This window comes from Phoca vitulina, unplaced genomic scaffold (assembly GCF_004348235.1).
Source record: "Phoca vitulina isolate PV1807 unplaced genomic scaffold, GSC_HSeal_1.0 scaffold697, whole genome shotgun sequence".
Taxonomy (NCBI): domain Eukaryota; kingdom Metazoa; phylum Chordata; class Mammalia; order Carnivora; family Phocidae; genus Phoca; species Phoca vitulina.
Window position 1 is genome coordinate 1 of NW_022590384.1, and position 15,394 is coordinate 15,394.

General features: G+C 38.1%; 1 protein-coding gene across 1 annotated transcript; it reads right to left on the reverse strand.

Moving 5' to 3' along the window:
• Positions 1–6: 6 nt before the first annotated feature.
• Positions 7–15,388, reverse strand: PTCHD3 (patched domain containing 3; the record flags this gene model as incomplete). Its single annotated transcript, XM_032399671.1, is given in 4 exon segments — positions 7–291; positions 2,989–3,128; positions 13,757–13,873; positions 15,054–15,388. Coding segments are annotated over 4 exon segments (877 nt in total), but the record flags the coding sequence as incomplete, so codon positions are not given.
• Between the last annotated feature and the right edge of the window lie 6 nt (positions 15,389–15,394).

The window sequence follows — 15,394 nt, forward strand, 5'->3', positions numbered from 1 at the left end:
GTAGACAGACTACTTGTCTTTTACCATCCAGAGCCATAAATGCTCCAAAACAGGTGAAGTTATAGAAATAACAGAAGAGCAGGGTTGTTCCTGTATAGATGCAAAAGTATTGTACGGACCCGAAAGAGGTCGTAATCCCTGTATAGAAGGCCAGGACGTTGGTGATGGTGGTGATCGTAATCGACACAGCCACTTTGGAATAGACGTTGGACAGCCGCTGTTTCATGTTGTCCCTGAGGCTAGTCTTCTGCCAGGCAGAAATCATTATGAACACATCATCAACCCCAACACCTGTTAAAAAAGGGAAACAATCTTCATGCCTATTAATATCCATTAAAAACTAAACACATAAACTCAAACCATCTTCTTTGTCCATCTCTTATAAGAGGTCGTATTTATCTTGCCCAATCTGTGCTTTGATACTATTTTCCCTGTTGTTTTCTCTGGTTGCCTCTGAATCCACAGCAGAATTCACCCCCTCCTCTGTGACGACTCTGTGCTTTGTACGTACTCCCGTTATTTGTACATAGCACAGGATACTCTACTCCTAGTCTTCATGTAGGGTGTTTGAATGATGAGTCAGGAAACTGTTGTGGGTGTTAGTCGAAGCAGGAGTAGCAGTGTATCTTTGATTCCACTGGATTAATTGAGAGACCATTTTCCCTCATAAACCATTTTATACAGATGCACAAACACATCAAGCCAACATTCTGTTGCTTAAAATATAAGCTGGACTTATCTGTTCTACAGTTAGCGTCTAACTATCAATGTGGTATGATTTGAGAGGCACCGCATAGTTCTCTCTCTCTTTCTCTCCGTCACACACACACACACACACACACACACACACACACACACACACACCCTTTTCCTCCTAGCCTGTTTTTGGTACCCAGAAAGTTATCATTTAAACTTACTTTCCCAGGTTAAGGCATTGTTAGTAAAATGCAAGTACTCTTTTTTTTTTAAGATTTTATTTATTTGACAGAGAGAGACACAGCGAAAGAGGGAACACAAGCAGGGGAGCGGGAGAGGGAGAAGCAGGCTTCCTGCGGAGCAGGGAGCCCGATGTGGGACTCGATCCCAGGACCCTGGGATCATGACCTGAGCCTAAGGCAGACGCTTAATGACTGAGCCACCCAGGCGCCCCTAAAATGCAAGTACTCTTGTGATCAGACATACGCACCAAAGTAAATCTTAAGAATCCCTTACATATTAATGCCTACTAAGGTAATTCTTTTCCACAGGGATGTTTCATGACTGGTTTGGAATAGAGAGGACAGAAGAACATTTGAGGACTTTGAAATCACCACTGAAGACTTGGAAAGGGGGACTAGAAAGAAGAAAGGGGATTAGTAAGGACAGCATGAGCATGTTGCAGATAAATTTCACCTCCCTCGAGCTTTCTACTAGAGTTGACACTACTTCCACTCATGTATATTGATACAAACTCAATAAAATAAACAAGTAAATAAAAAAGTGGAATAAAACGCTGATCTTCATTTCAATTTGGGGGGATCTTCTCCATGGGAGGGTACTAGGAATTGCAACTTTGCCTCTGATCAGATGTTCTATGGGTATGATCAAGAAGGCAGAAGGCTCTAAAATAACGTAAGTCTACACAGTCGGTCACAAACTGCGTCCTGACATCCCATGGCTAGCAGCCTTGAGGATTTCAGTTGTACTCAGCTGGACAAAAGGGAAGAATCAGAAGTACTAAGGACCAAGAATGAACTCATTGATATTTATGAGGCATTTAAAAACTAGTTTTATTATTTATAGAACCTTATTCAGAAATTGTCCTCACACATTTCTTGCTTGAGTTGCTTAAATCACACACACACACACACACACACACACACACACACACAGAACCATTCACACTCCCGTGAATACACATACTATATAATCCTGGTTTACATTAAATCAATTATATACACCTTAACCATAGCTATTATGGGCCGTGGGGGGTACTGAGTGACTAAGTATGGCTGGGTACTAGACTTCCAGTGTTTCCCCTAGGAAACCAAATACTACTTCTTCCAAGCTCCTTACTTCCTCAAATATGAACACCTTTGTTTTCTCATGCTTATTATAAATTCTGAAAGTACAGGAAAATACAGAGAAAAAAATTAAACAACTGTAATTCCACCCTTCATTTTTACATATATCCATCCAGAATTTGTCCTATACAACTACGCCCATACAACTGTATCTCTCTATTTCGAACACCTTGTTTCACAACTGGCATTTTTCTGGTAGAGGTTATATATCATATATATATCTTATAAATCTACCTCTTTCTAAGGACTGAATATGACTCAAAATTTTAATATGTTACGTTTGAGTTGCCCAATCCCATGCTGATAAGGGGATTAGATGGTTTTCAAAACCTTCTTGTTCTACATAATGCCAAAATGAACATAATTTTTCTACTTTTTAAGCACTTGTCCAATTACTAGGACAAATTCCTAGAAGTGGAATCAATAAGCCAAAGGCATTCCCTGTTTAATTTTTAAGTCTTTTGATTTGTTGCAAAACTGGACTAAAGGAAGGGTGTACCAGTTTATAATTGTCCCATAGCAGAATGAGTGTTCATTTCCATACAACCTTCCTTCAATCTTGCCGATATTTATTAATCTGATAAGAAAACAAGGTGTCTCACTTTTGGTTTAATTTTCATCCCTCAGTTAAGTGAGAGATCAATTTTTTTTTTCTTATATTTCCAGTGATTCATATTTTGGACTTTTGGGGTGTGAACCGCCTGTTCACGTCCCTTGTCTGTGTTTTTCCATTTGGGGTACTAGACTTTTCTACCTCTAAGGACACATGATTCAATTTGACTTTCTTTTTTTTCTGTCACCTCATTTTGGATCTATAGAGCCACTTAAATATAATTATTTTGCTTAATCTAACCTAAACTCCTTCCCTTATCTACCCTGCACCCTCACATATATGATGTGTAGTCTCATGTTTTGTTTTACTCACCCAGAATAAGAAACGAATTTGCAACTATGATCACAAATGGCACCCCAATGTACAGCATCAGACCAAAGCTGCTCACCACCGCCAAGGCCGCAGAAATCACTCCAAAGGCTGCAACCCACATTTTGTTGCGTACACAGTCACACTTGTAAATTTGGAGGGAAAAATCATGAGATCTGTGGTGGTAGCTTCTATACTGAAATTCCATCAGTTTATAACATTCTCGGCTTGGACACCTGGTCAGAAAGCTCTTGGGCAATAATTCTCATGCCTGTCTATTGGAGACCTTTAACTCCCAGGCACCATCCCAGACCAAGTGGGAAAAAGGAGAGAGGGAACAGAAAAGTTATCTGTGCTTTTGCCAAACTTCCTGGGTGATTCTTCTGCAGCTGAGCAAGCACTACTCCCCACTGACTGGTAGTTGAGAACCACAAAGATATACTAAAGCACTCCCAATGGTTAATTCCACTCTGCTCTTCAAAGGGTGTAAATGGAATACAACAGCAAAGGGAGGGCAAGCTGTAGCAGAGAAAGTACCCATACCCAGTGCTCTTTTCACCCAACCCTTGACCCCAGCTAGCCATAGATGCAATCCTAAAGAGCTCCTGTATTTCAGAGCCAGTTCAATATGTATTGTGGTTAGCAAAATGTAGAAAGACTCCTCCTAAAACATGTTCAGGATTCTTGTCTACTGCTGTAGTGGGCTCTAGAAAAGTTGCTACTAATTGCAAAAGAATTGGAAATGTAGTCCATTTTGAATAACATAGACGTGCCTGTTTCCCAGAAATGAGAATATATAGACAGCATTTTAAAGTATGAATTCAGTACTTGACCTACCCAACAACCACAACAGTACATTTTTTAAAATGATTATTTATTTATTTGTCAGAGAGACAGTGAGAGAGCGAGGGAGCACAAGCAGGGGGCGTGGCAGGCAGAGGGAGAGGGAGAAGCAGGGAGCCTGATGCTGGACTCGTTCCCAGAACCCTGGGGTCGTGACCTGAGCCAAAGGCAACGCTTAACCGACTGAGCCACCCAGGTGCCCTCCACATTGCGTTTTAAAATATTGACAACAATCTCTGGTTTTATACTTCACTTGTTTGTTAATTGCTTCAAAATAAATGACTGATACTCGTCTCTAGATATTTTTAGGAAGAGAGAGAAGCGAAGGTTGGATTGAAAACTAGGAGTCAACTATGGAAATGGAAGCACTGATTCTAACACAGCAAGAATACGACTAAAGACCTTTTACTGTTGTAACAATAAAGTAGCTAAACTTTCTTATTATGAAAAAAAATTTCTACGCCATGGTTGTATTTCACTTTTTTTCAGCCCACCAGTGCTAGGAGTTAAATTCAGGGCCCCAAATCAACCACATACGCAAAATTCCAGAGCAAAAGTAAATTGCTTTGTTAGAATAAAATTTGACTATAATGAATACTTTCTTAAAACACTACTGGCTTATAGCAGTTTAAAAGAAGAAAGTAACAAAGATGAACTCTGAAATCAGAAAGATTAAGGAGGATAAAAGTTACATATGACATTTATTTCTATTCCTTCTTTCAAGTTTCCAGATTTTTTGGTGTGAATTTTTCAGATGGGGGAGTCTGACTTTACTTTGACTAGTTGCTGAGTTGGCTTTCTCAATGGCCTTTATTTTAATGTTCAATAGACAATGGAAGAAAAGATTTGAAAGTGGAACACTATAGGAGTTTGGTGAATACACTTGCAGATATTCCAGTCCCCCAGAAGGATTTTGTTTTAAGCAGTTTATCAGAAGGACCTAGGAGAGTCTTAGAACTTTAGATTTCCTGGAACCTAACTATGCAGATCCTGATTCAGTAGGTTTGTAGTGAAGCTGCTGAGTCTCTATGTCTAAAACTTTCCTCATACGATTCTAGTGCTCAGGCCGATTTGGGCATCACTGGCAGCAAAATGGCCAATCTTCTGAATTTTTTATTCACTTAGCAGAGAAGGGCTAAATTAGAAATTACTGCTCTTAGAAAACAATCTGTATGTTTGGTGAGAGATCCACATCTTCCTTGAAAGGTAATGATGTCTCCCATGAGTAAACAATAATTTACAGTGTATTTGAGAAGGGAAAGATTTTCCCCAGATGGTTTCAGAAACTGATCTAATATTTGGGGTAAGTTTTGTCATTTCCAAAATGTTAGACAATTTTGAAATAGTCTAGAAGCTCAATATACCACTACTTGAATAAGGTTTAAATTAGAGCATAAACTTGAAAAAGTCTTACTATTGTTCATATGACTTCACTATAAGACAATAAATATAGAACCCTAAAATGTGTTCAAATAAGGGTTCTGTGTGAGGTAAATGCATGCATGCAAGGAATAACCTTCATATGTAAGTATCTGAGGCAAGCAGGATAGGCAATGCCTTAGGGACTGTCTAGGAGGCCCCGCCCAGAACAGAGATAAGAGATTCTCAGTGATAACAGAGGGGTAGGAGTGGGAGATGTCCAAGGAACTTACAAACACATTCATAGGAGAATTAGTTTTATTTTCAAGCCCAGAGAAGGCTTGAAATTGAATTGAATCATCGAATTGAACCATCATGGCAGCATCTGTACCTTAAGAATTTCCCTGCTCCCTTTCCTCTTCTCCTTGGGCATGCTCCAACCCAGGAGGCAGCTTAGCAAGATGGAAAGTAGGGATAGAAGTGATAGACGAGGGCTGGTGAATCCCCTTTTTCCCCATTGAGGACTATCCCACGCAGCATGCTCTGGCTAAGAGTGCTGGGGGGAAACTTAGCTTCAAATCTAGTTACCACTTTTGTTTATTACATGGACACAGACATTTTAATTCTGAATGGAGCGTTTTGTCTTACCTAAGAATGACCACAAAAGTCACAGGACCTGCCTGAGTTTTCATGGGACAGAGGAAAAACCTGCTCTACCTACAAAACTTAAAGGGAACAAAGGGAGACCAAAATCAAGTTGCTGTATGTTTATACCTCATGAGTCCCATGTGTTCAGTATGTTGGTTACATCCACATAAAGTCTTCAAAGAGACATAAATATAAATCATTTTCTAATTGCCTTTGGTATAAGATTTTCTGTATTACCGTCCATAATCATTTGTAAAGATAAGCAAGAATTGATATAAACTTGTATCTTCAGAACCAACTATCTAGTAGAAAAGTTGTATCAAGCCAGTTGTTGGTACCTTGTAGATTCCACACTAGTTTAACATTTTTTTTACTCTACTGACTTTAACAAGACTGAATTTTGTCTTTTCCCCTCCCCATTCTTCCTCTCTCTCTCCCTCCCTCCTACCCTTCCTCTTTAGTATTTTGGTTTGTTTGTTTTCTAGGGTATGTGGTCTTTCTTTCCAGACTAACAAAGTTGTAAGATAGTTTATTGACTCGAAAGAAGTACCCACTGTGGTTAACTCCCTTTACCTCCTGGGGCCTCATTTTTCTCTACCTTAAAATCTAGAGAGTTAAATGATATCATTTGTTCGCAAACCAACCTACACATGAGAATCAACTAGAGAAGTTTTTGAAATATAGATTTTCTAACTGAACCCCCAGAGACTTGGTTCAATAGGGCAGGGCCTCAGAATACGTGGGTTTAGAGTTCTCTCTGTGACTGCTGTGAGAATCACTGGAATGATATAATCTGTGGGGTTCTTTCTATACCTAAATTCTTTTGTTTTGCTGATATTTTTCATATTTTAGCTTTCTGATCACAAGAGCCCAAGTCAACCCTAATGCCTAGATAACAATTTTTAAGTGCTTAACAAGGTAAACCCCACATCAGAACAATGAAGATACCTAAGTCAGTTAAATTAGAGATTAATTTTTTTATATACTTAGAAGTGCTAGTTCAAACTTATAATAGAAATAAGGACTTGTTGTTTAGGTCTATCAGCATATCTGCCTCCAAATGGAATAATTAGTCACAATTGGCACAATATGTAAGATAAAAAACATACGCCAAATCAAACAAAACTGGCCACAATTTCTTTTTTCTTTTTTTTTTTCTTTTTTAAAGATTTTATTTATTTATTTGACAGAGAGAGAGGGCACAAGCAGGGGGAGTGGCAGGCAGAGGGAGAGGGAGAAGCAGGCTCCCTGATGAGCAAGGAGCCAGAAGTGGGGCTCGCTCCCAGGACCCTGGGATCATGACCTGAGCCAAAGGCAGACGTTTAACTGACTGAGCCACCCAGGCATCCCTGGCCACAATTTCTTTATTTGTTTTTACTATTCTCTCTGATTGCACCCTATTGCTAATGGGGAAAAAAGTTTAAAAAATAAGAGTTTAGTGCTGGACATCAGCAAAACCTGGAGTAGGAATTTCCCAAGTCTCATCACCCTGCCCAAGCCCCAGAAATATAGGAAAACAAGCATATATTTTCAGAATTCTGTGAACTCTGAAAAATAGTCAAGAGCTTACAACAACTAAGCAAGTGTTGAATAAAAGAAACGGTGGGGGAGCACTTCAAAATAGTAGGAAGGTTTTCTAGTGAATTTACATGCCCTGTCCCTCTCCCTCTCCAGTGTGGTAGAAGTCTTAAAGTGGCAGTGACCATAAAGTGGCAGATGTGTTAAAGTGACCACAGGCTCAAGGTGGCCACAGCATTAAGGCAGTGGCAGTGTTAAAGCCGTACCAGCTCATGTTACCAGTATGGAACCAATTCCCTGTTTCTGGAGGAAGCAGAGCAGATCGTATTCCTAAAATATTTTATGTCTGTTCTAACATGTTTGGGGGCTACCTGAAGGACTGATGCGAAGCACCCCTCTGTTTTGTCTAACTCAACTCAGGTTGAGAAAATTGGAAATGCCACAAGTTGAATTACCAAACCTCAAGTGCATGGAGCAAAAGATTACAGCTCAAAAATACAAAAGACTGCCTATGACTAAAGATGAGTAGCATTTCTCTGGGAATTTAGGACAGTAAAAAGCACTCAGGTATACTGGGGAATTTAGAAAGTTGCTCAGGGCAAGATGTATGCTCAGAAAAAAAACCTGAGAAGACCCTAAGCTTTCACCTAGGGCTGATCCCTAGGCACAGTGTAAGCCTTGCTAAGTGCTGAAGGAGGGTCCAGGCATAGAACCACTTTGCAAAAAGTGGGAGAGCTCCTGGCATCCAAGGAAATCTATGTCAAGACACTAGGTAAACACAAGCTAAGGTACAGAAAATTCAAAACTAGAAAAACAAGAATTACAGTCTTTACAATAATAGTTTGGGAAAATCACTAAGAAAATGGACCACTACTGTCTTAAATAAACACATTAAAAAACAACAGAAAACTCTAGGGAAGGGGGAATCTGATTTCCAGTTACTACATTATGACAGCCAAATGTCCAGTTTTCAACAACAATAACAGCAAAAATCACAAGGTATACAAAGAAAGAGGAAAGTGGCTCAAAATATGTATGAAACAAAATAAATCAACAGAAATAATCCTTGAGCAAAGAGAGAGATAGGCCTTAGTAAACAAACACTATAAACACTGTTCTAAATATGCTGACAGAGCTAAAGGAGAGCAGTGATAAGGAAATTTAAAAAAATAATGTTTGAATTTATAATAATAAATTAAAATAATGTTATGTTTAAGACTTATTTATTTGAGAGAGAGCAAGAGCATGAGCGGGGGGAAGGGCAGAGGGAGAGAATCTTCAAGCAGACTCCACATTGAGCACAGAGCCTGCTGCGGGGCTCAATTTCACCACGCATGAGATCATGACCTGAGCTGAAACCAAGAGTCAGACACTTAACCAACTGAGCCACCGAGGCGCCACCATATTTGTGTGTTTTTGAAGTTAAGCTGGTATCAATTTAATGTAGGTTGTTTAAAATTTAGAATTACATGAATCTCCATGGTAAGAAAATCTCACAAAATCATTGCCAAAGGAAATGACAAGAGAATCAAACAGCTCACTAGAAAAATTGAAACTAAACATTCAAGAGGCATAATGGATGAAATGAGGGACAAAAAGCTATAAGATACACAGAATGCAAATAGCCAAATAGCGGAAGTCTTTCCTTGTCAGCAGTTACTTTTTTTAAAATTTTTTATTGTTATGTTAATCACCATACATTACATCATTAGTTTTTGATGTAGTGTTCCATGATTCATTGTTTGTGCATAACACCCAGTGCTCCATGCAAAACGTGCCCTCTTTAATACCCATCACCAGGCTAACCCATCCTCCCACCCCCCTCCCCTCTAGAACCCTCAGTTTGTTTTTCAGAGTCCATCGTCTCTCATGGTTCATCTCCCCCTCCGATTTCCACCCCATCAGGAATTACTTTAAATGTAAATGTATTAAACTCTCCAGTCAAAATGTAGAGATTGACAAAATGGATAAAATAACATGATTCAACTCTCTGCTATCTACAAGAGACTCACTTTAGATCCAAAGACATAAACAAATTGAAAGTTAAAGGATGGAGAAAGATATTTCACACGAATAGTAACCAAAGGACAGCAGGGTTGGATATACTAATATAAGACAAAATAGATTTTATTTTAAAAATGGTTAAAAGAGACAAAGAAGGACATTATATATTGATAAAAAGGCCAATTCGTCAAGAAGATATAAAAACTACAAACATACATGTCCCACCAATAGAGACCCAGAATACACGAAGCAAATTTTGACAGACTTGTAGAGAGAAATAGGTAGCTCTACAGTAATAGTTGGAGAATTCAGTTTACCATTTTCAATAATAAATAAAACACCTAGGCAAATAATCTATAAAGAAACATAAGAAATGGACAACACTATAATTCAGTTAGACCTTACAGAGATATATAGAACACTCAACCCAATGATAGCAGAATATACATTATTCTCAAGTGCACGTGAAACATTCTCTGGAATAGATCATATGCTAGGTTACAAAATATGTCTGAAAATGTAAAAATATTGAAATTACACAAAGTATCTTTTCAACCAACAATGGAATGAAGCTCCAAATCAATAATAGAGGGAAAACTGGATAATTCAAAATATATGGAAATTAAACAACTAATGGGCCAAAGAATAAATCACACAGGAAATTAGAAAATACTTAGCAACAAATGAAAAGAAATACACGGTATACCATATCATAACTTACTGGATGTAGCAACACCAGTGCTCACAGATAAATTTATACTACATTAAAAAAAGAAAAAAGATCTTAAATCACCTTATGGCGATTTCTAGACATTCTGTAGAAATAGAAACAAAACAAAACCCAAAGCTAACAGAAGGAAGGAAATGAAAAGATTAAAATAGAGAAAAATAAAACTGAGAATAGAAAAACAAAGGAGAATCAACCAAAGTAAAAGGTGGTTATATAAAAAAATCAACAAATTGACAAACCTTTATCTAGAGTGACAAAGAAAAAAGAAGATCCAAATAACTAAATCAGATATGAAAGTGAAGGCATTACTACTGATTTTAGAGAAATAGAAAGGATTATAAAAAAATTATAAACAACTTACACCAACAAATTAGATAACCTAGATGAAATGCACAAATTTCTAGAAACACACAAATGACCTAACCTGACTCAAGATGAAATAGAAAATCTCAACAGACATGTAACAAGTAAAAAGATTGAATCAGTAATCAAAAACCTCCCGACAAAGAAAAGTCCAAGACCAAATCATTTCACTGGTGAATTTTACTAAACACGTAAAGAAGAATTAACACCAATCCTTCTCAAATCCTTCCAAAAGATTGAAAAGGAAGGAACACTTCCTAACCCATTCTATGAAGCCACATTACACTAATACCAATGCAAACAAAGACTACAAGAAGACTACAGATCAACATCTCTTGTGAATATGGATGCAGATGTCCTTAATAAAATTCTAGCGAACCCAATTCAATAGAACATTAAGAGGATTATACATCATGACCAAGTGGGATTTATCCCAGGAATGCCAGAGTGGTTCAACATGGGAAAATCAATCAATGTAATATACCACACTAATAGAGCAAAGGATAAAAAGCACATGATCATCTCAATAGATGCAGAAAAGGCATCTGACAAGATCTAATACCCATTTATGGTAAAAAAAAAAAAACAAAAAACACCCTCAAGAAACAAGGAATAGAAATGAACTTCCTCAAAATGATAGGGGCATTTATGAAAACTGCATAGCTAACATTATACTCAATAGTGAAAGACTGAAAGAGTTCCCTCTAAAATCGGGAAAAAGATAAAGATGCCCATTTTCACCAATGGCATTCAACACTGAAGTAGAAGTGCTAGCCAGAGCAATTAGATAAGAAATAGAAATAAAAGGAATTCAAACTGGAAATGAAGAAGGTAACTATTCCTTTTTACATGATTACATGATTCTATATCTGAAAATTCCAAAGAATCCACAATAAAACTAATAGAGTTAATAAACAAATTGAGCAAAGCTGCAAGATACAAGATCAACACACAAAAATCAGTTGTGTTTCTATTTGTGTGCAATCAACAATCCAAAAATGAAATGAAGAAAGCAATTCCATTTAAATAGTGTCTAGGGCGCCTGGGTGGCTCAGTTGGTTAAGCGACTGCCTTCGGCTCAGGTCATGATCCTGGAGTCCCGGGATTGAGTCCCGCATCGGGCTCCCTGCTCGGCAGGGAGTCTGCTTCTCCCTCTGACCCTCCTCCCTCTCATGCTCTCTGTCTCTCATTCTCTCTCTCTCAAATAAATAAATAAAATCTTAAAAAAAATAAAAAATAAAAAATAAATAAATAGTGTCTAAAATAATAAAATACTTAGAAATGAATTTAAACAAGGAAGTGAAAGACTAAAAATTACAAAAATTTGGTAAAAGAAACTAAAGAAGACCTAAATTAATGGAAAGAAATCCTTAGTTCATGGGGAGGAAGACAGTATTGTTAAAATGTCAATCACACCTAAAACAACCTATAGATTCAACACCATCTTCATTACAAAATTCCAATTGGCCTTTTTTTTCTTAAGAAATGGAAAACCCAACCCTCAAATTCATATGGAATTGCAAGGATCCCTGGATATTCCTGAAAAAGGAGAAAAGAACTGGAGGACTGTGATTTCCAGATTTCAAAACTCACAACAAAGCTACAGCAATCAAAACAGTGTGGTACTGGCAAATCAACAGACTTGTAGGCTGGAATAGAATTGAGAGTCCAGAAATAAACCCATACATCTACAGCCAATTGATTTTTGACAAGGATGCCAAATCCAACCAACTTGGAAAGAACAGTCTCTTCAACACATGGTACTTGGACAACTGGATTTCCATATGTGCCAGAATGAATTCCATATGTGAGTAGAATGACCTCTACTCACACCATATACAAAAATGAACTAAAACTGATCAACAACTTAAATATAAGAGCTAAAACCATAAAACTCTTAGAAGGAAACACAGGGAAAATGTGCATGACCTTGGACTTGTCAATGGATTCATAGATGTAACACCAAAAGCATAACTAACAAAAGAAAAATGATGAAAGATAAATTGGATTTCATCAAAATTAAAAACTCCTGTGCATTAAAGACATTATCAAAAAAGTGAAGAGACAGTACACGGAGTGGGAGGAAATATTTACAAATCATGTATCCTTTTTTTTTTTTTTTTTTTTTTGAGGAAAGAAAAAAGGAAAAGAAAAGAAAAGAAAGGGGGGGGGGGGGGGGGGGGGGGGGGAGAGAAAATCTTAAGTAGGCTCCACACCCAGCACTGAGCCTGATGAGGGGCTCGATCTCACAACCCTGAGATCATGAGCTGAGCTGAAACCAAGAGTTGGGATGCTCAACCAACTGAGCCACACAGGCACCCCTACAAATTATATATCTGATAAGGGTTTAATATCCAAAATACACAAAGTACTCATTAACAACAGGACTCAACAACCAAAAGACAAACAACCCGATTAAAAAATGGGCAAAGGACTTGCATAGACATCTCTCCAAAGAAGATAGGCAAATGGCCAATAAGCACATGAAAAGATACTGAACATCATCAGTAATTAAGGAATTGTAAATCAAGCCACACTTTGCCACTACTAAGATGGCTATAATCAATAAAACAAAAAGTAACAAGTGTTGGTGAGGATGTGCAGAAACTGGAACCCTTATACATTGCTGGTAGGATATAAAATGGGGTAGCCTCTGTGGCAAGCAGTTTGGCTGTTCATCAAAGAATTATCATACAACTCACCAATTCAACTCTTAGGTATATACTGAAAGGAATTGAAAACAGAAGCTGAAACAAATATTTGTACACCAGGGTTCATTGCAGCATTATTTACAATAGCCAAAAGGGGGAAACATTCCAAGTGCCCATCAACAGATAAGTGGATAAACAGTGCTGTTTATACACGATGAAATATGAGTCAGTCATAAAAAGGAATGAAGTTTTGATACATGCTACGTCATAGTTGAACCTTGAAAACATTGTGCTAAGTGAAATGAGCCAGTGACAAAAGAACAAATATTGTACGATTCCACTTATATGAAATCTCTAGAATAGGCAAATTCATAGGGATAGAAAGTAGATGAAGGTTAACCGGGACTGGGGCCATGGAAGGTTACTGCCGAATGCTTATACAAATTCTGTTTGGGGTGATGGAAAATGTTTAGAAGCAGATAGTTGTGACGGTTGCACGTTGAATCTAATTCAACGGTTGACAGTGTGAACCTAATTAATGCCACTGAATAGTACACTGAAAAATGATTGAAATGACATATTTTATATCTTTTATATGTATTTCATCACACGCAAATAATTTTTTAAAAGAGTTAAACAACCAGTAAAGCTGTTTTACCTGTAGCATGATGTGATTGCAAATAATATGATTAGAAGCTATGCCAAGTGGAACAAAGGGATCACGGTTGTAGAAGTTGCTTCAAATTCCAGTTGTCTGGAAAGTGATGTGAAAATAGACCACCTGCCACAAAAATATACACAAGTAAATAACTTTTCACTCCAATATCTGTGTGTGTTACAAACACGACTGAAACACTATAGCTTATTCATTGAAACAACAGGTTAAAATTTAGTAAAAGATCAAAATATGTGAACTGTGACTTTAGAATAAAGAAGGCAACATAGTTTTGCTTCTTCCCACAAATCCCTGGCATGCTTTCCGAAGTTTCTTGCAAAAACCCAAAGTTTAAAACTCCTGACTATACAAAATCTGAGTTCTGTATAAGACCGTGAAGTCATTAACAGCCACAGAAAAGTGTCACATTTTCTAAATTTTATTAGGTTGTTGTCTTTTACTATTTTAATTACATTGATATTTCAGAAAGCTCTAGCATTCAAAGGCTTTTTCCAGTAGTTGTCTCACTTTGACCAGGCTTATTCACAAGTACTAGTAGGCTTGCTGGCCCAACGTTACAGAATAGTTAGCATGTGCTTGGCACTGTGCGATCACTTACCCGGAAAATGCTAAGCTAGTTCTCTTTTCAAAAACACCATGGAAGTTCTGCTTAAAGGGTTTTTTTTATTTTTTTATTTTTTATTTTTTATTTTTTATTTTATTTTATTTTTTTTTAAGATTTTATTTATTTATGTATTAGAGAGCGAGAGAGAGAGAAACAGCATGAAAGGGGAGAAGGTCAGAGGGAGAAGCAGGCTCGCCGCTGAGCTAGGAGCCCGATGTGGGACTCGATCCCGGGACTCCAGGATCATGACCTGAGCCGAAGGCAGTCACTTAACCAACTGAGCCACCCAGGCGCCCTATTTTTTATTTTTTATTTCAGTGAACTCCAAACAAGTTTTAGGGGGCTCCCCCAAACAGCAGAGACTTTAACTAAAAGTAGGAATTTCAAAGTCATTTGACTAGGAAACCTGATGATCAATGTCTGTACGGAACAGACCTACCTTGAGGATGTAGGATTTGTGTTTTCCACCAGAACATTACTAAGGATTTAAGATTTGTGGCAACCTTTGATGTGTGAGATTAAGGACTCTGGATTAAGTACCAAATAGAGTAGAGCACTCCCAGCTTCAAGCCAAGGACTCCATCAAATAATCAGGGAGTGCTACTGCTATGATCCTTGGAAAGTGTCCTTATTCCTCCCACCTTCTCCTGGCCTCCCTATCAAGCCCAGCCACCAGGTACCTGGATCTTCTTCAGGGCCAGACTCGTTTCCATGTTGCTAAGCTGGTTCAGGAAATGGATCAACCACATCTTGCTAAGCTCGTTGACCTCTCCATCCTCCGTCTTCAGGCAGTACAGAAGCCGCATGGCTTTGGCCTTCACGAGTAACTGGTTCATTCCCATCCTCTTGCCTAAAAGGGTTCCCCTAATGGTGCCGGCTAGGTAGATGGGCTGACCCGTTTGGTTGAAGATTGGGAAGGTGATGTGTCTCAGGTCGAGGTTCTTGTTCATCTTCCAGGCAGCCAGGAGTGGGTTGGAGGGCACGCAGGGGCCCTGGTTCTTAGCGCACACCTG